This window comes from Cebus imitator, unplaced genomic scaffold (assembly GCF_001604975.1).
Source record: "Cebus imitator isolate Cc_AM_T3 unplaced genomic scaffold, Cebus_imitator-1.0 Scaffold68, whole genome shotgun sequence".
Classification (NCBI taxonomy): Eukaryota; Metazoa; Chordata; class Mammalia; order Primates; family Cebidae; genus Cebus; species Cebus imitator.
In genome coordinates, this window is record NW_016107383.1 from 3034577 (window position 1) to 3058963 (window position 24387).

Here is a 24387-nt window from a genome sequence, read left to right on the forward strand (position 1 = left end):
TTGCTTATCAGCTTAAGGAGATTTTGGGCTGAGACGATGGGGTCTTCTAGATACACAATCATGTCGCCTGCAAATAGAGACAATTTGACTTCCTCCTTTCCTATTTGAATACCCTTTATTTTTTTTTCTTGCCTGATTGCTCTGGCTAGAACTTCCAGTACTATATTGAATAGGAGTGGTGAGAGAGGGCATCCTTGTCTAGTGCCAGATTTCAGAGGGAATGCTTCCAGTTTTTGCCCATTCAGTATGACATTGGCTATTGATTTGTCATAAATAGCTTTTATTATTTTGAGATACGTTCCGTCAATATCAAATGGCAAAGAGCATCAACACAATGAAGAAACTGCATCAACTAACGGGTAAAACAGCCAGTTAGCATCAAAATAGCAGGATCAAATTCACATATAACAATATTAACCCTAAATGTAAATGGGCTAAACGCCCCAATCAAAAGACACAGACTGGCAAATTGGATAAAAAGCCAAAACCCATCGGTGTGCTGTATGCAGGAAACCCATCTCACATGCAAGGATACACAAAGGCTCAAAATAAAGAGATGGAGGAAGATTTACCAAGCAAATGGAGAGCAGAAAAAAGCAGGAGTTGCAATTCTCATCTCTGATAAAATAGGCTTTAAACCAACAAAGATCAAAAGAGACAAAGAAGGACATTACATAATGGTAAAAGGATTAATGCAACAAGAAGAGCTAACGATCCTAAATATATATGCACCCAATACAGGAACACCCAGGTATATAAGGCAAGTTCTTAAGGACTTACAATGAGACTTAGACTCCCACACAATAATAGTGGAGACTTTAATACCCCATTGTCAATATTAGACAGATCAATGAGACAGAAAATTAACAAGGATATCCAGGACTTGAACTCAGACCCGGATCAAGGAAACCTAATATATATTTACAGAACTCTCCACCCTAAATCCACAGAATATACATTCTGCTCAGCACATCGCACCTACTCTAAAATTGACCACATAATTGGAAGTAAATCACTCCTCAGCAAATGCAAAAGAATGGAAATCATAACAAATCGTCTCTCAGACCACAGTGCAATCAAGTTAGAACTCAGAATTCAAAAACTAACCCAGAACTGCACAGCTTCATGGAAGCTGAACAACTGGCTCTTGAATGTTGACTGGATAAACAATGAAATGAAGGCAGAAATAAAGATGTTCTTCGAAACCAACGAGAACAAAGACACAACATACCAGAATCTCTGGTACACATTTAAAGCAGTCTCTAGAGGAAAATATATAGCAATAAGCGCCCACATGAGAAGCAAGGAGAGATCTAAAATTGACACCCTATCATCAAAATTGAAAGAGCTAGAGGAGCAAGATCAAAAAAACTGAAAACCTAGCAGAAGAGAAGAAATAACTAAGATCACAGCAGAACTGAAGGAGATAGAGACACAAAAAAACCCTTCAAAAAATCAATAAATCCAGGAGCTGGTTTTTCGAAAAGATCAACAAAATAGACCACTACCCAGATTAATAAAAAAGAAAAGAGAGAATAATCAAATAGATGCAATAAAAAATGATAAAGGGGATATCTCCACAGAAATTCAAACCATCATCAGAGATTATTACAAACAACTCTATGTACATAAACTAGTAAAGCTGGAAGAAATGGATAAATTCCTGGACACTTGCATCCTCCCAAGCCTAAACCAGGAAGAAGTTGAAACCCTGAATAGACCAATAACAAGGTCTGAAGTTGAGGCAGCAATGAAGAGCCCACCACCCCAAAAAAGCCCAGGTCCAGATGGGTTCACAGCCAAATTCTACCAGACATACAAAGAGGAGCTGGTACTGTTCCTTCTGAAACTATTACAAATAATCCAAAAAGAGGGAATCCTTCCCCAATCATTTTATGAGACCAACATCATCCTGATACCAAAACCCAGCAGAGACCTAGCAAGAAAAGAATACTTCAGGCCAATATCATGATGAACACAGATGCAAAAATCTTCAATAAAATACTGGCAAGCCGATTGCAACAGCACATCAAAAAGCTTATCCACCATGATCAAGTCGGCTTTATCCCGGGGATGCAAGGCTGGTTCAACATATGCAAGTCTATAAACATAATTCACCACATAAACAGAACCAAAGACAAAAACCACATGATTATCTCAATTGATGCAGAGAAGGCCTTTGACAAAATTCAACAGCCCTTGATGCTAAAAACCCTCACTCCATGACTTTCTAAGGGTTGCAACCTTCAAGGAATTACCTAATGTCTTTGTGCCTTAGTTTTTCCATCAGTGAAACGTTGATTTTGGCATTTACCTCATAGGGTTGGTGTGAGAATTGAATGTAAAGCACTTGGAATAGTAGCTGGCATATACTAAGTGCCATGTGAGTTAACGGTTGTCAATTATCATCTCAGTGAAGTAAAAAATAGCTTTTGTGCCATGTAATGGGAATGGAGGCACAAAGAGAGGGCAGGTGGTGGTCAGAGTCCAGAACGGTCTTTGTGAGGGATCTGAGGTAGTCAGGGAGATATGAATCAGGGGATTGTTGTGTAACGTTGAGAGGACAGTCGAGGTTGGGAATCACATTGACTATTTAGAAATAGGAGTAAAGACACTGAATAAATAGGACTGAAATTAACTGGGTGGGGTTGGCAGAAGGCCAAGTGCATAGAGCACTAGAAGGTGTTGATATGACTTAGATGAAATAATTTGCCACAGGATTCCGGCTGGGAAAAGAGAAACAAGGGTACTTCAGAAAGTCATCTCTCTTGAATTGAGGGGTCAGAGTGAATTGTGGATAGAAAAAAGGCTCTGGACTGAGAATAGATTTTTCAGAATTCAGGCTTTCAAAGGTATCATTCTGGGTGATAGTATACTTTCAGGAATTACTGCAGTGAAACAAATGCTAGAGATGAAGATCAGGAAATAGAGGGAATCAAATGTTTCATTCAGTTTAATTAACTAGGCAATTGATGATCACTTAATATGTGCTGAATGGGTATTACGTTGTCGTGAACACGATATAGGTATTTCCTAACCATTGAATTATAAAACAAATATATATATATAAAACAATATATGTTTTTTTAAAAACAAACATATATATAAAACAATATATATGTTTTTTAATTAAGAGGAATCAAAGTTATTTATACCTAGATACCTACTATTTCTTACGTTACTCATTTCTTCCTGAAGATCTGTATTTCCCTCTAGTATTATTTTACTTCAGCCTGAGGAATTTCCTTGAGCACTTCTTTTAGTGTAAGTCTGCTTACACTATGGTAAGCAGTGACAAATTCTCCTAATTTTCCCTTTTTAAAAACATGCTTTTTGAGATTGGTTTTTGGAAGAATATTTTTGCTGAACATAGAATTCTGTGTTAATTAATTCTCTCTGGTTTAAAAAATGTCTCAATGTTTTCTGGACTTTACTTTTTTTCTGCAGGAAGTCAGAAGTCATTTGTATCGTTGTTTACTTATATGTAATGTACATATATTTTTCCCATGGTAGTTTAAAAATGTATTTGGAAATTTTTGATACTACTTACTTCAAAAGTGGAGCTAAGGTTCCTCCCCTTGAGTATGGCTCCAACTTGGAGACTTGATGCTGATGAACAGAATGATAATAAGTGACTTCCAAACCTAGATCATAAAAATGTGGCTCAGAGCACATGGAAAGAGTTTCTCTCTGTATTTCTCTGCTCTTGTTTTGAAGGAAGTCTAGCCACTACATCATGAAGTCTAGCTTACACAATAGTAGGGAAGAGTCCACATGGAGAGTAACTGAGGCCTCCCACCAAGTGGCGGCTCCAATTGCCAGGTATTTGAGTGATTCATAGAAGTGATCCACCTTGCAGGTAGATGCTCCAGCTCCAATCACATCCGGCTTCAGAGGATGGAGATCTTGCCTGACATTTGGTTACAACAGCATGAAAACTGTAGACCATAACCTAAGTGGTTCCCAAATTCTTTCCCACAGAAATTGTCAGAGATAATAAATGTATTTTTTTAAACCTAAAAAATTGTTGCTGTTATGCAGCAATAAATAATTAATACATTTCCTAACTCAAATGTCTGTGCATGTTATACTCACCCCAGTGCTCCAATTCTTCAATTTGCTTTGCCTATGTAAGAGAAAGAAAAAAAAATTGTAAAATTCAAGGTGTATGACAACTGAAAAATCAATCTATAGAAGAAAATTATTAATTTGTGGTAAACCAGTTTAAGTAAATATTTTGTCTCTTTGGTTTGCCATTGTACCTTCAGCACCTTGTATAATGCTTGGTATATAATAAGACATTAAGTAAATATTGTTAAATGAATGAATCAATACATTTTTTTCCCCAGGTTTTAAGTTTCCATGGGACAAAAACTGTGCCTTAATCATCTTTGTATCTCCATCAAGTGGTACAATTCTTAACATTGAACATGCACCATTCACTGTTGAGTTAAATTAAACTTAACTGAAATTCTTGTTGAAGTAAATGATGTGGAAATAGAAGTGAAAAATCATAGCAAAAACTCATTTTAAATGTTTATATTGTACATTGACTAATGCTGGTTTTCAAGCCCCATCAACCTATCACCAACCAACCAACAAAAAACCCTAAATTCATACTCCATTGGTGCATGGCAGACCATATGGATTTTTATAATTTCTATCAAAAGAACACATCTTCAGATGTTTCTAGGGAATCTTTATGAAGCAACATACAATGGAAGGTATTTTACTGTGCTTAGGTTGTAAACTATGGCAAGCTGCTGAATTTAGCAGATTATCTGCAGAGGCTGAGTCACTTGTATTCCTCCTTATCTAGTTAAGCCTTAAGCCATTTCGATAGAGCTGAATTTTATGAGCATAGTGAATCCAAACACTTACTCTCACTCACTCACGCAACATATAAACTGAGAAATTCTCTTCCTCTTTGGGAAATAAAGCATATCCAGGGCATATCCCAGTGGTTTGGTGCACAAGTCAGATTTCCTAGGTGCAAATTTCCAGTGGATCCCTTTCCAGCTTTGAGATCTTTGGTGTACGTTTTAACCTCTTGCCTTAGTTTCCTCAACTGTAAAGTGCAGAAAGTAATAGTACTTACCTCACAAGGTTTCTGTGAAGATTAAATAAATAAAAATTGCCTGGTACATACTAAGCATGAATAAAAATCAGTTGTTATTGCCTTCAAGACTTACCATGGACCCTGGAACATTGCAAATGACTTGTAACTCTTGAATGAATGAAAGAATAACTCCAAGGTGAGAGTTGTGTCTAAACTGTTTTTTTTTTTGTGTGTGTGTGTGTAACCTCATTCTATGATCATACAAAAGTTTTGATTGTTCATTCCTTTTTAGAAATTCCCTATTAGATCAAAGAGAGGCAGTAGAATATGCTCTTTGATAAAGGACATACAAGTAGTGTTGGCACATGATTACCTGGAGTTCGTGTATTAGTCTGTTCTCCCTCTGCTATAAAGAAATACCAGAGACTAGGCAATTTGTAAAGAAAAGAGGTTTGATTGACTCATGGTTTCGCATGCTATACAGGAAGCATGGAAGCATCCTCTTCTGGGGAGGCCACAGGGAGCTTTTACTCATAGTGGAAGGCAAAGTGGGAGCAGGTGTCTTACGTGGCAGGGGCAGGTGTAAGAGAGAGGAGGGAGGCGCCACACACTTTTAAACAACCAGATCTTGTAAGAACTCATTCACGATAAAGTACCAGGTGAGGATGGGGCTAAATCATTCATGAGAACTCTCCCTCCACGATGCAATCATCTCCACCAGACCCTACGGGCTCCAGCACTAGTGATTACAATTCGATTGGAATTTGGTAATGACACAGATCCGAACCTTATCAGCTGGGAATTAAACACACTTAGGGCTAAGGGGAATTTTGACTTTTCATTTAAACCCCTTCATAAACGTGGACATAGGAGACAGGAGTCGAGCACAGAAAGGAGCATGGAGACCCAGTCCCAGCTATGCCTTACTGTACTTGTACAAAGTCCATTCTAACTGGCAAACAGGGCCAAGCTTCTCCCCCTTGACTGAGGGCAATACCTGGGGAAAGGTGAGAGGTCTAAGTCTTTGTATATCCCAAACCTGGCACAGTGCCTGGCAGAAAATAGGAAGAAAAAAATTTGTTTTCAAGGAATGAAGTATTAGGCAATCGAGGCAACCAGCCAGGAAGACTTTGGGTTGAAATATTCTACCTTTGGTCACAAACCTTCCACCTGTACCTCAGCTTCCACTTACTGAGACTGCTTAGTTCCCAAGCCTTCCTTTCAATGCAAGCAGCAGAAAAAAGGAGACTCAGCTGAAACTTCTGCTGGAGTTATGGGAACCGCCTCCTTTCTCGGTCGCTAATGGAGGACTCAGATGGGACTGGGAGCAAAGGAGCGTCTCTGAATGGCGGAGCAGTTGCAGCGTCCCACTTGGCAAGGGTCCTTGAATTACCTCCGCCCCAGCCCTGACCCGGCCTAAACATCAAACTTGAAAACTCATCTTTCAGCAGCAGCGCTGGAGGAGGGACCAGGCATCTCCGCTATGGACCCGGGGGACTTTGATCGCAGCAGAAGGAGAATTTCCCGGGGGTTCCAGGGACTCCCAGGTAGAGGGGAGCTTTGGTTCTCACCTCGTCCCGCGAGCGGCTTTCCCGGGGACCGCAGGAGCACGGACGTCCAGGAGACCAGCCCGCTGCTGGAGGACCTCAGACGACGGCTGACGCGCGCCTTCCAGTGGGCGATGCAGCGCAGGGCCTCGAGGCGCGCGCAGGAGGCGGCGGCGGCGCTGGAGGAGCAGAGCCGGGAGCGCGTGGAGGTCGCCCTGGCAGGGCTGCGGGCGGAGCTGGTGAGAGCGCGGGCTGGGCGGACGGCTCCCAGGGCGCCCTCTCCCGGGTCCTCTCCTCCGGCCGCGGAGCCACTGGCCGCGTAGCCCACCCAAGGCCTTGGGGAGGCCGACGGGAGCTGTTCCCAGAGCGGGAGCGCCCGCCACGGCGGCTGTTCTTCCCGGGGAGCCCAGCTCACGTCTGGTCACTGCATTGACGCCCCCGCCTTTCCAGCACCGTAGGGAAGGAAAGGGGCCCTGCAGGACCCATGGGGGTGGGGGGGACCCTAGTCTACCAGGGACAGATCCAAGATGTCTCCTCCCCAACCCGTTTCTATAGTTTTCTGCCCTGTGGGAAACTATGACTATGCGTAAGTATGGCTCATGGAAGAGGAAATTTCCATGAAATAAACTCCCTCTCGGGATTGATGGAGTGTATCAGCAACTCTTTCTTCAAACTCCGCAAGTTTTATTCTTATCTTTCCCGTGGGTAATAATTCAGAAAACCGGAAATTATAAGGTATTTTGTAAAATTGCAGCGTTTCGAACATTAGACAGGTTAGGTCTGAATATTAAACAGGAGGGTGTATAGGTAAATACTTTAGCTGACTGATTTTTTTTTAAATAAAAAAATTGGAAGTTAGACACAATTTGAAAAGGACATAATGAATAGGAGAGATTCAAATTTTAAAATGGTGCTGCCTAGGAAATCGTGCACTGAAGACTTGACTTGGAAAATTCTTTTCTTTTGCACTGATTACTAACACAACCACTACCGTAGAACTGAGCCAACCATCAATAAATTGCCTTATTTAAGAACGTTATCGCATTTCTGAGTTTAAGGACAGTATTAGGCCGGGCGCTGTGACTCACACCTATAATCCCAGCACTTTGGGAGGCGGGGGCAGGCGGATCACCTGAGGCTAGGAGTTCAAGACCAGCCTGACTAACATGGTGAAAGCCTGTCTCTACTAAAAATACAAAAATGAGGCAGGCATGGTGGCTGGCGCCTGTAATCCCAGCTACTCGGGAGGTTGAGGCAGGAGAATCGCTTGAACTCGGGAGGCAGAGGTTGCAGTGAGCCGAGATCGTGCCATTACACTCCAGCCTGGGCAACAAGAGCAAAACTCCGTAAAAAGAATAAAAAAGAAAAAGAAAAAAATTAGCCGGGTGTGGTGATAGGCGCCTGTAATTCTAGCTACTTGGGAGGCTGAGGCAGGAGAATGGCTTGAACCCAGGAGGCGGAGGCTGCAGTGAGCCGTGATGGCGCCATTGCACTCCAGCCTGGGCAACAAGAGCGAAACAACATTGAAGAAACACTTGGTTTTCACCCTGAGTCTAAGCAGTAAGTCTGAGCAGTAGAGTAGTGGGAGCCACCTGATTCTCCCCTGGAGGCCTGTACTGTGGGCCAGAATACCAAACTGCAAGGCTGAAACCTGAGGCAGCCATCGAGTTCAGCTAACACTTGCTTGCCCTACAACTTTGGGATTGTTACTTAGCCAGTTTGAGTTTGTTTACTCATCTGTAAAATGGAATTCATAATCTCATAGTATTCAAGAGCTTACGTGAGATAATATTCTATGAAATGCTTAGACCATGGATATTGTTTAGTGCCTCTTATTATTATAATAATGATTATTACAGACCTTGGACTCTTGACTGTACCAAAAAGGAACAGATGCATTCTTATAAAAAAAAAAAATCAGCAGTTTTTCTGGAAGGGAACCAGAGAAGTTTACACATACACAAATGATGTGTCCCTGGGTTACAGATGATGGTCAAGATCTTGATCAATCATCTTGTCTTGGTCATAAGAAAGAAGCAAAAGAGTGTGGACACTGTAGCTTAATATCATTACCACTAGAAGACTTAGTTTTCAATTCTTGGCTGGATTTTTATAGAAACGGACATACATTCCTATAAAAATGTACATGTATCATATATTAGGATGGTATTTTAAGGAATGATGAAAAAATTTAATGAATTTAGAGTTGTGTTGTTATTTATGCTACTTGCTGTTGTTTGACTTGGTCTTCTTAGTGAGAATCATTGATTTCTAGGGTCTGTGAGTGGAGTTCAGGGGTTTTATATACCTAAAATTGTATGCAACATTTTTGATGTGCATAAAGTATAGTTTTTCCTCAGAGAGGGTCCATAACTTTCATTGGATTCTCAAAGGGATCCATGATGAAAGAAAAGTTAAATAACCATTGATGTTTGAAGTTCCTAAATAAGTGTGAATTACACATACTTATTTTACTTAGATGGTAAATCATTACCAATAATTTTTCTCCTTGATTCTTGCATGAAAGTACACAATGGATGTTCATCAATTAATTAATTAATTACTTCACTCAGTCTTAAACACACAGAGAACCTACTATGTTGTGTGCCCAGGCAGTGCACTCTTAGTTGGGGATACAATTATGAATAAAATACAGCCTCTGCTCTCAAAATCATCAGTCTAGTCTGGTCAGTATGTATGAGAGGCACTTGTACAGAGGGCTGTGGATTCACAGATGAGAGGCAATTATCTCAGAAGAGTTGGCATGTGACTGGGTGCAATCAGGGAAGGCTTCTCAGAAGAGTCAGCATTTGACTGGGTTCAGCAGAAGAGGTGGCAAAGGGCATCTTAAACAGAAATGGGGACAGAAGGAGGTGTGCTTCAGCTCAGCATTTATTCAGGGACCAGCAAGGTTTCTGACAAGCTGCAGAGGGAGCTGGCACGGGAAAGATGGCCAGGAAAGGAAGCTGAAAAAGTAGGGCAGGACTATAAGAGCATCTGGGCCACCCTAGAGAGCTGAAGCTTCCTGTAGGCAAGGTGCAAGTTTTTTTGTTTGTTTTTGTGGTGGTGGTTGTGTGGTTACTGTTACTGCTTGCTTGCTGGATATTCACTTACTTTATTCTTTGCTAATTCTTGCTGTCAGAAAAATGATTCAAGGTGCTGAAGAATGGAGTGGTTTCTATTGACAAGTTGATGAAGCTTTTTTTCAGCAGAGAGAACAAATTCCTCATGAACTGCATTAAACAAGCCCTAGCTGAAAAAATTTGCAAGTAGTTGATCATAATTTTCAGTCATAACATAAAGATTATATTGGACTAAGCTTTGCTGGACTGCCCCCAGGTAACAAGCCCCAGAGATCTTTTTTGTAAACACATGAGGACCTTCATAAACTCCCAGTGGAGGATGGTATAAGTCAGCCTTGCTGTCCAACAGACTGCACGCCAGAGTGAAAAACGTTAGATTATATAAGTATACATAACTATACATGTGCTTCTAAGGTGTCGTTAAGTGTTTTTGCTCAGCAGGTAGACCATTTACAATCCTGAAAACTTGAAATGATAAGTAATCAAGTAAATACGCACAGATTCTGAACACTCTGGTGGCTGTAGGCAGTTATCCTGTGGCTCAGAAGGCTCATAAAGATAAATGATTTCATTGTGGATCACATGCCATTGCTTGAAAACAGCCTTTGGTGCATAGGTATTTTTCATATGGACAGCTTTGTGCATCAGCTATTTTTGTTTTCATTTCAAGGCCATTTCAAAAGCTATTTATACATCTGGATTTTACCTTGTCATATAGAAAGTCAGTTTTATAGCCAGACTAAACAGAACTGGAGAATAAGATGAGAAATACGTCTTTCTTGATATCTTATTTTCTTTTCCTACAAACTTCTTATTTCTTCTATGTAGTCAGAGAGTGGTTTCATTTTATCTGTATCTCAGGCTAATAAAAATTTTTATTTTTTTTCTAACTTTTAGGTGGAAATGCATTTCCAAAACCACCAGCTGGCTAGAACTTTACTGGACCTAAACATGAAGGTGCAGCAATTAAAGAAGGAGTGTGAACTGGGATTTACATCAGACTCTCAAAGCCCAAAAGATAATGCTGCGAATTCAGAATAAAGAAAGGCACACATGAAGATATGAACCCTAAAACTAACACATCAACCCTGAAACAATTCTGATGAACACATTATGCTTTTCATAAGTTTTGAGGGGCAAGTTGTAGACCCAAAACTTAGATGACAGGGGAAGGTGATGCAAAAACATCTAAGAAAGGGGAGAGAAAAATGATGTATTACCAAGTTTTAAAGTTACTTATTTGTTGTTTTGACTGGGACATAGAAGTGAAATATAAATGTAAATCTCTCCCTCAAAGAATAAAGGCCAACTTCTGGTATTCTACCTTGTGTGACCTGACGCTTCTGGCATTGCCTGAGCTTTCAGAGTTCGTGCTTGTTTTGTTTAACTTGATTATTCTTGGTTTGTCTGTCCAGCAGCCTGCCCTCCTTTTTGTGAATTATTTCTACTTGGATTCCAGCCATGCCCTTTAGGTGGTCTGTCATTAGGGGTACTCCACCGTCCTGGATATAGCCATGCAGCTCAAGGCAGCAGATGCGTTTGTCCTTAGGATTTTTTGAATGGGCACTGAAACAGCAGATAAGTATTTCTGCCGGTAGAAGCTGTGGGTAAGGGTCTTGGAAGCTGCTGGTGGTCACCATGTGAGAAAGCCCACACCCTAAGGGAGATGATTGAAACAGAACCACTAAAAGTACAAAAAAAGGAAGGGGGGGTACTTCCTTGTTCCTGGGGTCAAGCTGTATAAGACCCCAGGCCCTGCTCTTGGGTATATACATCAGATATTCTGATATCCTTCTCATAAAATCTCTTTTTGCCTAAGCAAATTCAAGTTGGAGTTTCATGACTTGTATCTAGTGTTCATAACTAATACAGTTGTTCAGTTTTAGGAGTTAAAATAGTTCTTACTGTTGAATTCGACTATCTATACCCCAAAAGTGCCGTCTTTTAAATGCAAACAATAAAATTAATAAAAAATAGTTGCAGATCTAAGTGATATTTATAATGGTTATTGTCTGCAAAATACAAATTAATGTATAACAAGCTATGTAATTTTAATGTTTAGTAAACTATAAAAATCTGTTCTTGAAGACACAGGAGAGTAGAAGAGACATGGTCTTTCTCTTTTTAAAATAAATGCAAGGGCCAGCAAGGTGGATCATGCTTGTAATTCCAGCACTTTGGGAGACAGAGGTGGGCAGATTGCTTGAGTTCAGGAGTTCAAGACCAGCCTGGCCAACATGGCAAAACCCCGTCTCTACTAAAAATACTAAAATTAGCTGGGCTTGGTGGTGCTTGCCTGTAGTCCCAGCTATTAGGGAGGCTGAGCCATAAGAATCACTTGAACCTGGGATGTGGAGGTTGCAGTGAGCCGAGATTGTGCCCCTGCATGACAGAGGGAGACTCCGTCTCAAATAAATAAATAAATAAATAATAAAAAATAAATAAATAAAAGTTGTTTTATGTGTGTGAGGATCTGAGAATTATCTGGACTAAGTTTAGTTTGTCCTTAACTTTTTTCCACAATAAGTAAATTATTCTGGCCCTTTGGTACTTAATTTCACTCTGTATAAATGAGGAATTACCAAGTTCAACATTGGCAGATGAGCAGTCGTCAGCATCTCGATATCTGACCACTGTGTTCATGGAGACATTTTGCATATAAGCTCTTGGTCTATAAATGTACGACTACTATATTAAATTTCATTTGTAAAGTAGATTTCCTATTTATTTCTTCCTTTGAATTTTATAGAAATTTTTAGGAAAGGGTTGGCACAGTTCTTGTGATCTGTTTTTTGAAAAAGCTTCTACTTAACCTTTGGGACAATCATTCTCAAGTGCATTTTAAAGATTAACATTTATTAATTGTAATTTTGCGTGTAAAAAATACTTGAGATGATTCATTGTGTGAGCTAAATTCCTTACAGAATACAGACTGCTGATGTTGGTTAACATTCATGTCATTGGATCATACTGATAATATATTGGGGATCAAACAAAAAATTTAAAGGAGAAAGTATGAAAATTGATGCATTTTCACATTTTTAGGTTAAAAAAGGTCCATTATTGTATTGCAAAGTTTTAGTTGCCACTTCCCCCCCATCTTTTAGTGACGCACTTTGGATCACTGTATCTTTTAGGGGTGACAGATATAGAAACAGAATGAGAAATTCCTTTGTGTCCAAAGTGTCTAGTTTAAGTCTGAATCAGTGGAGGTGGCCTCTGATATTAATAACTGTGCAATGTGGAACTACAACGGGACCTTGATATGTGGGACATATCATTATTACAAGTTTTTATCTTGTTTCTTCTCCAGTAAGCTATCGCTTGCTTTTTGTTTTTAAAGTAGCAGAAGCCAGATGATTGTCTTTATTTAGTTCTTTGCCATGGCGCTCAGCTGTTGGTTGTTAGCTTGCTGGCCTGGCATCCTGTCAGCTGGGACGCATGAGAAAGCAGATAACGTTTTCTGGGAGCTGAGGCTGCCCTGCAATCTACACTTCCCCTCTTTCCAGGATTTCTAAATAAGCTGGAGCAACAGTGTGACATCTTAAAGGTCTACGAAATGGGAGAGACCAAACGAATTGCCAGCTGGAGGGGAAAATGAGAAAATAATTATAACCGAAATTATGCAAAGGGGAAGCAGTAGCTGGAGAAGCTGAAGAAAGTTAGATGTTCATAACAATAGTGGAGAGAGAGGGCCAACAGAAGAGACACTAAAAGCAGTTTTGTGAGAAAAATATGGTGCTGGGGTTTTTCAAATGACACAATGTCTCACAGCTTTAATTATAGGGGGGATTAAACCACGTTAGCAGGAAATGGGCTTTTGCCATATGGTACTTGTTTAGCACCTACCAGTGAATAGGTGCCAAATTAATTATGACAGTTAGGGCTTTACATGGGTTGTTAGGTATTAAATTCCTTTACAGGTGGCCTGGATGTATCCGCATTTTCTTTGGCTTTTGCCAAATGACTTCTGCTCTAACAGGTGCTTCTGCAGCTCCCAGCCTGGGGATGGATCAGAGTTGTCTGTGGGTAACCCCATGATGGCTGAGTCTAAACCAGTGTAATTATAAGAATCCCATCTCCCCTGCTCCCTTCCTGGCAGGGCCCAGGGCCCTGGCGCAACCATGGGCTCGATTTACTGTGGTAATCACTGCCAGAATCCCTCTGTGCCTGGGACCAGGCACCAGGCCCTCCAGTGCCAGCTGCTTTCTCTCTTGGTTGCTTTCATTGTTGTGCTGCTGCCATTGCTATTGCCTCTTTTCCTTTTTGACCATGTCAGTAACGAAGGGTGAAAAATACGGTTAGGGTGATGGTTGAGTCTGTGCCACCCTGCCTACCTCTCGTCTGGCAGCCTCTTGATCCATCTGAGCTGAGTGCTGGGCAGTAGCGCTCCGATAGGTGGACACCTATTACAGCAGCCTGTGTCAAGTGCTGCTTCTCAGGGGGCTGCGTACCTCTCAGTTGCTTCTTAATTCTGGCTTTGATGCACATCGTGGGTGAGAGCACTTCACCTCTTCCTTAGGAGCAATAATGTCATAGTCTTTCTCTTCTGGGACTAGTACAAGAGGGATCTGTTGAAATGTCATAATGATGAAACTAACAAAGAAATCGGCTACCACTCCTGTACCAGCCATTGTGCCAAGAACTGTGCATGTATCGGCCTCCTTAACCCTCACAGTGATTTGGAGGTGTGTAGGACATGTTTTTGGAGTTGTTTGAACTTGGTGTTTAGTCACGGCTCTGCCACTTACCAACTATATGGCCTAAAGCAATTTGTTTTAAATTCTTTAGGTCTATCTAAGGAAGTCAGTGAAAATGGAACCTATCTTATTTAAATCGTAAGCAACTCAAATCAGGTTTGGGAGAATCAGTTAATAGTGAAGGATCTTCTTCTTCATATATTCATCCCACATCTTTATTTCATATGCTCTTACTACCCTTTTGGACTGATACCTTTCTTGTGCCTTTCTCTTCCTCACATCTTCATGTCTCGGTAACACTCTGCCACCTGCTCCCTGTTATGATGTTGTCTTGGAATTCTCACTGTTGATTGAAAAATTGATTTTGCAAACATGAGAATAGGCAGTGGGAAGATATGAAGTGAATAGTTGCTGCTACTTGCCAACCCCTGCATCTGCCTGGCATGCAGCATTATGTGTGTTTAAAACGAATTGTCCCAACAAAACTGTGAGGTTGGAACTATTGGACTTCCCACTTTACAGAAGAAGAGAGTGGGTATTGGAGAGGTGAGGTAATTCATCGTGATCCACTCAGCTAGCAAGTGGAGATGTCAAGATTCACATCTGATGTTGGTAGTGGTCTGGCTATTGTGCCCTTCCAAAACTAATGAGAGAGACCTTGCATTAGTGAGTAAATTCAATATTATAATAGAAGAATGTATGAATTGCTAAAAGGGATGCTTTTTGCAAGAGTCAGACAAAGAAGGCCACATTGAAGACATGCCTCCAAGTTATTACTTGCTGTCCATCTGGAGAAAAATCCTCACATTCTGTCTAAACTAGGTGGGTGATCTTGGATAAACTACTCTACCTTATTTAGCTTCTTTTTCTTCTCTTTTGAAAATGAAAGGGATAGTGGAAATGGCCCCTAAAACCTTCCTCTAGCTTAGAGCCTTTATTTTATTCTAATCTTGCCTGCTTGTAACTGGACCCTTCAATCGCTTGCTACTGACTTACCGAGACTTTCTGATTCCTGTTATAGCATGATGGACAGCTGACCATTTGTCCCTAGCCCCTGTCAGTGAAGTGACTCTCCCGGTCCCAGCCCTTACCCTGATCACAGCTTGAGCTGATACAGCCTTGATGATGACAGGAAGCAATTCTTGTCACTCTTGGATGCTCCTCTGCTCTTTTCACCCACACCATGACTGCAGCCAGGGGGAAATGTCACATTTGCACTTCCAAGGGAGACAAGCATCACTTAGAACTTTCACGTGTTATGATTTTAGAGGCAGCCTGCTGTGGCAGACGCTGCTGGCTAAGTTCTTAAACTGTGCCTTGTGCAGCCTCTGCGGCCGGACGATGGAGTTAGAATCTTGGCTCCTTCACCTCCTCCTATGTTACTTAACACTTCCGCAGTTCAGCTTGCTTATCTGTAAATGATAATTAATCATACTTACCCCAAGGGTTTGTTATGAGGGTCTAGTGGACTAACACATATGAAGTGCCTAAAACACGAAAATAGTGGCTTATAATTATAACAGCTGAACCAACAAGTGTTTTGCTCATCCTTCTTGCCTGTTGGAAGTGCCCAACTCCAAGATGGAATTTTGTATTTTTCTTACATTTCTATTTATAATTTTGATTATTATTTTATGCTGAGTCAAGCAATGGACTGTGATTATATTTTTTTCTTGTATAAATTTTTATTTCTTCTGATGATAATTACATTGCTTGTTTAGCTTAGCTTTTTTGACTCTCTGACCAAATCTTTTCATATCATCCCACAGCCCTGTGAAAACACTTCTAACATCATCTCATCTCTACTTCCTATAGTACCTGGAACGTGAAGCTTTCTAGGGTTCTATGTAGGCAGTTTTTGCTTGCTTCTCGTGAAATTCTTTCTTTGCAGGCACTCATGTCTGACTTCCCCTGCTCTGCTGGGTTTTGTAGCATTTTTCTATCAACTTTCTCTCTTCATCCCTTGTTTTTTGTTTTCCTCCATTTCAAGTTCTATTTATTTCTAATTTAATAAAAGATGAAATCTGAATTCCTGTTTCTTTCTGGAATAGAGTTCCAGAAGATCTCTACTCCATCTTAAAACTGGAATTCATTCATGAAATTTAAGTAGAGGATCCTGGTATTTGCTGTGAAGAAGCATCTCTCCAGCAGCAGTGTGTACAGAATGAATCTGAGAGGAGCTGGATTAGGTTTAGGCCAGTAAATAGGTCAGATGATAAGAGACTGGAGTAGGGTGGTGATAGGATGAAAGAGTAGTCCTAACTAAGGAATAATTAGAAGAATCAATAACTTTTGATAAGTAATTGGATGTGGGAGTGGGGGAGATGTCGGAGACAAGATGATGAAGATAATGCCCTCGTTTTTAGCATGGGAAGATGAGTAGATGGTAGTGTCATTCATGACAGAAGAGGGCAGCAGAAGGGGATGAGGTTTTGTAATGGGGAGGCATGTGAGTTCAGTTTTGGACTATTGAGTTTGAGGTGTCTTTGATGCATTTAAGTAGAGTCATCGAATAGGCAATATTAAATAATATTTGAAACCCATGACAGTGGAATAAATGAACTAAAACCAAGGGAAGAGGAATTGGATACAATCCTGATAAATGTCAACATCTGAGGACTGGGCAGAAAAAGAGGACCCTACAAAGACGTCTGAAAAGCCGTTAGAGAGAGTATGGTGTCAAAGAAAGCTAATAAAGAGGGCTTGTCTAGTGGTCAAGTATGATAGGCTAAAAATATCTTTAAATGTAGTGACATGAAGGTCACTGATGATCTTGGAAAGAACAATTTCTGTGAAATGGCAGGTAAAGAATCTGAGTAATAATGGGTTGAGTAAGGAGAAGATGGGAAAATGGAAAGAGTGAATGTAGAACATTCTTTCAAGTAGTTGGTTTTTAAGAGGAAAGGAGGAAAGATAGCTCAATAGCTAGGCAAAAATGTGATGTCAAGTTTCTTTTTAGTTATTTTTTCTAAGGTGTGAGATATTTGAGTATGCTTAAATGTTCATGGACAGCCACATAAGGGTAAAAGTCAATGATATAAATCAGAGTAGAAATCAATGATAGAGTGAGGGCCTTGAGAAAGTGAGAGGGAAGGGTCTGCAAAGTACAGGCATAAGCTTAAGATCGGAAGAGGAACACCACGACCATTGCTAGAAGTGGTCATGGTAGAGGGCCAGGTAAATGTATCAGTTGATGAAAAGTTGAGAGAATTCTTGATGACTTCCATTGTTTCTGTGAAGTAGCAAAATTCAAGGATTCAAGGTTGTGTGCCTACAGTGAGGAAGAAATGATGGGATCAGAGATTTGAGAAATGTGTCAACAACTTGATATAGCTGGTATATTGGGTTGAATAGTATCCTTCCAAAATACATGTCCACCTAGAACTTCAGAATGAGAAGTTATTTGGAAATAGGGTCTTTGTAGATGGAATTAGTTAAGATGAGGTCATCTTGGGTTAGGGTGGGCCCTAAATCCAATGACTAGGGTCCTTTTAAGAAGAGAGAAACAATAACACAGATACACGTAGTGGGAGGATGACCATGTGAAAACACCAAAAGATACACAGAGAGAACATCACGTGAAGACCAGAAGAGAGTGGCATGCTGCATCTATAAGACAGGAAATGCTGAGGTTTGGCAGGGTGTCGTGGCTCACACCTGTTATCCCAGCACTCTGGGAGGCTGAGGCAGGTGGATCACTTGAGGCCAGGAGTTTGAGACCAGTCTGACCAACAGAGTGGCCAGGAGTTTGAGACCAGTCTGATCAACAGGGTGAAACCTCGCCTCTACTAAAAATACAAAAATCAGCCAGGTGTGGTGGTGCATGCCTGTAGTCCCAGCTACTTGGGAGGCTGAAGCTTGAGTATCGCTTGAACCTGGTTAACAAATGATGCAGTGAGCTGAGATAATGGCACTGCACTCCAGCCTGGGTGACAGAGCAAGGCTCTGTTTCAAACAAAACAAAAAAAAGAAAGAGAAATGCTGAGGTTTGCTGGCAACCATCAGAAACTAGAGGAGAACTGTGGAACAGACAGTTTCTCCCTCGGAGTGCTCAGAGGACTAACCCTGCTGACTCCTTGAGTTTAGACTTCAGGCCTCCAGAACTGCTAGAGAATAAATTTCTATTGTTTTGATCCACCCAATTTATGGCAATTTGTTGTGGCAGCCCTAGGAAACTAAAACAGGAAAAAATGGAAAATGAGAGTACACTACGAAAACTCAGAAAGATTACAAGTGCTGTTCAGAACTTAGTTGAGGCTGGTGCATGCATTTACGTTGGCAGTAAATGTACAGCAGCCCAGGCTCAACTGTGAAAAGTGAAAAGATAAAAGCAGGATTCATATTCTGTCATACATAAGCAGAATATGGACAAGGTGGCAATAAAACTGAAAATATTTCAACAGAATGGATGCAAAGATGATGAAATAAAGTATGCTTTGAGTAGAGATTAAAGACTTAAGGTGGCTGACTGGAAGGCAGGCAACAAAAGGGTTCAAGGGAAAGGCTGAAAAATAGTTATAGTAAGAAAAATTGAGTAAGAGTCAAAATAAGAGGTTAAGGTAAGGCAGTAAGATGACTGAGTTTGTGAATTTCTAGCTCAAGCAGTTCTAGGCCATGACAAATTCCAGAATGTAACTGAAGTGTGGTAGAGATGACAGTCATCAAAAATGAAGATTTCAGGGACAGAAATGTAGGTGGGTCATCCACACTAAGTAAAAACTTCGCTTTCTGGTGATTCTTATCTTTTAATAAAAATGGTGCTTACAACAAAAATGCAATTCATTGGATTTAAAAGCAGATTAAAAAAACCAATGTATATCTATATAGTACAAATTCATATCTACTAAGGGGATGCCATAAAAAATCAATGTGATAGTCTCTTATTTAGTCCCATGAAGAATTACAGAAAGTGGACTTCATGTTTTAAATCAATGGAATGCCAACTTAAATAAAGTTGAGTTCTATTTTGAAACTTGAATTAAGTAATCCTGAAATGTTTCAAAATTAAATTCATCATCAAGGTACCGAAGTAAAAATGTTAAAATATAATCAATCTGTATCTTTCTTTTGAATTGCAAATGACTGGTATCAATTACAAAGTAGTCAACATCTTATTTATAGCCCTTAAAGCCTACCAGAAATGACTCTCATTGGCTATGTGATCACAATTTCATTTAAAAAGTGATGTGGAATAATTTTATTGACTCAAATAGTGTCAATACTCATGATATGAGTGCAAAACAAATACACAAACACCACAGATGATACCATGTACAACATAATTTAAAAAGACCCTGTCAGTGCACAGATTGTCTTACACATTTTAAAAGTGGTATATTTTATGTTTCCATACTTTTAAAGTCATCCTTCAACTCATGGGAATAAAGAAACAGACAGCTATTTTGTAGGTGAGAAGACATAGGGTAAGATGATAATTTTTTTTACACAGTTGAAGAGCTATTATGGACAATACCATTCTTGTGTTTTTTTGAGACGAAGTCTCACTCTGTAGCCTAGGCCGGAGTGCAGTGGCACCATCTCGACTCACTGCAACCTTTGCCTCTCAGGTTCAAGCGATTCTCCTGTCTCAGCCTCCTAAGTAGCTGGGGTTACAGGCCTGTGCCACTACGCCTGGCTAATTTTTTGTACTTTTAGTAGAGACAGGTTTTCACCATGTTGGCCAGGCTGATCTCAAGCTTCTGACCTAAAGTGATCCACCTGCCTCGGCATCCCAAAATGCTGGGATTACAGGCATGAGCCACCATGCCCGGCCCAGACAGCACCATTCTGAGACTCAGGCAAGCAGCCCCTTTCCCCAGCAATGGGTCGACATGATGCCCCCAGGAGCTCTGAGACTCCAAACTAGGGGACTGTCTTGAGGCTCTGGCCCCAGGACAGTGACTTCGTGAGGGGATCATTCATTGCTAAATGGTGGGGATTTCTATTGTGAGATTGTATGGGATTGGCTAACTAAACTGGTGCTGATTTTGGGTGATATTTATTCCCATCGGAAAACAGAAGTATCTGGGGCACTGGGCTATCAAACATCAATAGCCATGCACCAGCTCTTTCCCTTCATGGTCTTTTTCTTAGCATGGTGAATGCCGGGTCTACAGCACCTGAGGGCAGCCCTGTGCCCTCCCGCCACTGTCACCCATCTTCCCCACAGGATCTATGCCCTGTGTCAGGGAATCAACTGGATTTGACTGTGCCTATCTCCTTTGAGTACTTTCAAGGCTTTTACTCCATGATTCTAATGTGCCCTTGTTATCACTATCATTTATTTTCTTCAACTGACGTTGAACACATTGTGCTCTCCCAAGTAGACCTTAAGTCATGTCAGGGGAGGGCTGGACCACTCTTCTTATTCTGTCCACAGGCCCTCACTTAGGCAGGGGTGCGGTCAACATTGAAAGAGGTTACATTCTGGGAATGTAGCGGTTATGGCCTTTTTCTGGTGTTCTCCATTGTTTTGTATAGACCCATATTTCCATCTGGCATTATTTTTCTTCTGTCTGAACAATTTCCTTTAATATATTTTTTTCTACTGCTGGTAAGCTGATAACGAACTCTTCTAACTTTTGTATGTCTGAAAAAGTTTTTACTTCATTTTTGTTTTTGAAATATGTTTTCATTAGGTATAGACTTTAGGGCTGACAGTTTTTTCTTTCAGTGCTTTAAAGATGTTTCTCCACTGTCTTCTTGCTTGCATCATATCCAGTGAGAATTCTACTGTCATTTTTATCTTTGTTCTTCTGTAGGTAGGGTACTGGCTGCATTTAAGATTTTTGTTTATTACTGGTCTTTAGCAATTTGATTATGAGGTACTTTGGTGTGCTTTTCTTCATGTTTCTTGTGCTTGGAGTTTGTTAATTTTTGGGGGGTCTCAGGGTTTATAGTTTTCATTAAATTTGTAAATATTTTTATCACCATTGCTTCAAGTATTTTTTTCTTTCTACCCTCTTTCCTTGCAGAATCGATTTACATGTATACTAGACTTCTTGAAGTTGTCCTATAGCCCACTGATGCTCTTTTCATTTTTAAAAAATGTTTTCTGCGTTTCAGATAGCTTCTATTGCCATATCTTCAAGCTCACTAATTTTTTTCTGTAGTATCTAATCTGTAGTGATCCCATTCATTATATTTTTGATCTCACACATTATAGTTTTTCATGTCTAGAAGTTTTCTGTATCTTCCATGTTTCCACTTATCTTTTAAAACATATAGAATACTTTTATAATAACTATTTTAAAGTGTTTATCTGTCAATTTTAGTATCAGTGTTAGCCCTAGATTGGTTGGCTTCAATTGATCGCCTTTTCTTCTTTTTATGGGTCATATTTTCCTGCTTCTTTCTATGCCTAGAATCCTTGATTGGATGCCAGACATTGTAAATTTCACATTCTTATGTGCCAGATATTTTTGTGTTCCTATAAATATTCTTGCAGTTTTTTCTGGAATGCAGTTGCATTACTTAGAAACCATTCGATCCTTTCAGGTTCTGGTTTTCACCATTGTTAGATGGAAACAGAGCAGCATTTAGTCTACTGTTAACTATTCCCAGCCACTGAAGCAAGATCCTTCTGAGTCCTCTGTCCAAGGTCTTACGAATTATAAAAATTTCCACTATGACTGTTGGGGATGGGCACTATTCCCAGCAAGTGTGAACACTGGGTTCCCTTTAGCTCTCTCAGATCATTCTTTCTCTGCACATGGGCAATTTTCTTACATGCATGTATTTATAAACATTCTGGTGAATTGTAAGGGGGTACCCCCTGAAGATCTTGAGTCTCTTTTTATACATATCTCACCTTTCTGATATGCTGTCCTACAGTCCTTAGCTGCACTGGTCATACTCTCCACTCTAACTCCTCAACTCAGAGAGCTTGTCAGTCTACTCCCTGTACTGCAGCCTTGAATTTCTCAAGGCAGTCATCTGGGTCACTTGTAGGGATCCCCATGTTTGTTTTCAATCTTTCAGAGATCACTGTCTTTTGTTGCCTAATGTGTTCAAAACTATAATTTCATATAATTTGTCTGTTTTTTATTTTGTTTGTTTCAGGAGGGAGGATGTATATAGCCCTAGCTGAAGTTGCCTGTCTCATCATCTTTTAGGAGTTGTTAGCTTGTAAGTGTCCATGAAGTAATGTATCATAAATGCTACCTCATTTAATAGAATAGAGGATGAAATTTGATCTTCACGTTTTTGAAAGGATGTGCTTTATTAACAGAAGAAGAAAGTTCAAAAGATCTTGTTTGCTTAAATTGATGTTAATCATGAAATTTTTAATCTAAGAAAAGATAATTAACTGGGACACTGTGTTAAGAATCTGAGAAAACATGCAACTTGTCTCACTTCTTCCATTACTCTCATTGCGTTTACAAAGGGAAATACTGACAGTATTTGTAATTGGAGCCATGATCTCATCACCCCAGTCCATAGACTTGTCTCCACAAACAACATGGCAGTAAGAGGTAGAAATAGAATTTATTTATACATCCAGTTATTTTGAGAAAAACTCTACAAATTCATTCATCTAATTGACTAAATACATTTGGAATATGAATGTATATATGTGGGTGTTCCTAGTTTCTTTCTACTTGTATAGGGTAGAATGGGCAGAACCTAGAGTAACTAGAATAATTGAAGTAATCACATCTGAGAAATTGTGGGAAATTCAGGTCTTGACATCTTTAACAAGTTTTTAATGTTAGGAAAATCTCTTTAATTTTCATCTTAAAGAATGTGGAAGATCCTAATGTTTGCATGCTGTTTTTACTTACTTTTACACCTCTGCTCTTCATGGCTTTCCTATTTTAAGCAATGAGTATCCTAAAGATCTCTGTAATATTAGTACAGAAGGAAGGAAAAAAAGAGGAAGGGATGAATGGAGGTAGGCAGGAAGGAATGAAAGAAGGGAAGAAGGAAAACTACATAAAGCTATTTGTTTATTCGTTTGCTCATTTATTAAATATATAGTTGATATCTACATTAATAAAGTGCTTTGTTTTTAAAAGACTTATGACAACCTCCATCTACATGCAATATGAAAGCAGAATAAAAGACATGGATGTGAAGGTTGGACAAAGGGAAATAAAACAGAATAGCTGACACTGGGGCAAGGTCAGGGTGTCACTCTGTTTGTGCTGGTATAACAGAATACCACAGAATGGGTAATTTATAAAGAACAGAAATTTATTTCCCATATTTCTGGAGGCTGGGAAGTCCAAGATCAAGGCACTGGTGTCTGGGGAGGACTTTGCTGCATACTCTGGAAGGGAAGAGTGCTATGTCCTCACATGGTAAAAGGCAGAAGGATAAGAGGGAGAGAACCTACTTTCATGAGCCTCTTTTCTTGTGTGTTGCCCAGACTGGAGTGTAGTGGTACAATCATAGCTCATTGCAGCCTCAAACTCCTGTATGAGCCTTCTTTACGATGGCATTAATCCATGCATGAGGTCAGAGCCCTCATGACCTAAACACCTCCTGCTAGACCCCACATCCCTGTTGCACTGGGGAATTAAGTTTCTAACACTTGCATTTCTGGGGAGCACATTCAAACCACAACAGTCAGTACTTGAAATATCAAGTCTTGAATACTTGCACACAGTTAAGTTGAATACTGAGCTCTAAGCTCTCTAGCAGCTAATAGCAACAACAAAAAAGATAATTTAATCTATTACTGGTGTTCCATTGAAGACAAATTGTTTGCCAAATATGTGGCTAGAAATTAGATAAGTTAACTCATTTTATTGGCTCATTAACTGAAAAGCAATTAGGTCCAGTGATGGCTGCCGGCAATGATGACTTTTGGCTTTAGGACAGTTGAATCATAGACCTCATAGAGCAGTAACTAAAAATAAGCAACAATTTTCCGTGTAGTTTAATCCTAAGTTATGCCAAGAAAAGTCATACTACCTGCACATAAAAAATGATTATGTTAATTGTCTTAAGTAATTCCTCCCTTCTCCCTGCCTTCATTTTAACCTTCTCCTTTT

General features: G+C 40.0%; 1 protein-coding gene and 1 long non-coding RNA gene across 3 annotated transcripts; one reads left to right on the top strand and one right to left on the bottom strand.

The window, feature by feature from the left end:
* Positions 1-3990: 3990 nt before the first annotated feature.
* On the bottom strand, positions 3991-6734 carry LOC108305910. The gene is made up of 2 exons (XR_001825937.2): positions 6631-6734; positions 3991-4126 (listed from the first exon to the last, which is right to left on the bottom strand). It is a non-coding gene; the product is annotated as an uncharacterized LOC108305910 (long non-coding RNA).
* Positions 6370-11678, top strand: AARD (alanine and arginine rich domain containing protein). 2 transcript variants are annotated; one of them, XR_005200709.1, is made up of 2 exons: positions 6370-7192; positions 10587-11678. XR_005200709.1 is itself a non-coding variant. In XM_017530678.2 (2 exons), the coding sequence occupies exons 1-2, from the start codon at positions 6543-6545 to the stop codon at positions 10728-10730; spliced, it is 447 nt and encodes a 148-aa protein (XP_017386167.1). In that variant the 5' UTR covers positions 6370-6542; the 3' UTR covers positions 10731-11678. The 2 variants fall into 2 exon arrangements, 1 of the variants encoding a protein (XP_017386167.1); XM_017530678.2 differs by having other exon boundaries at positions 6370-6845.
* Positions 11679-24387: the final 12709 nt, after the last annotated feature.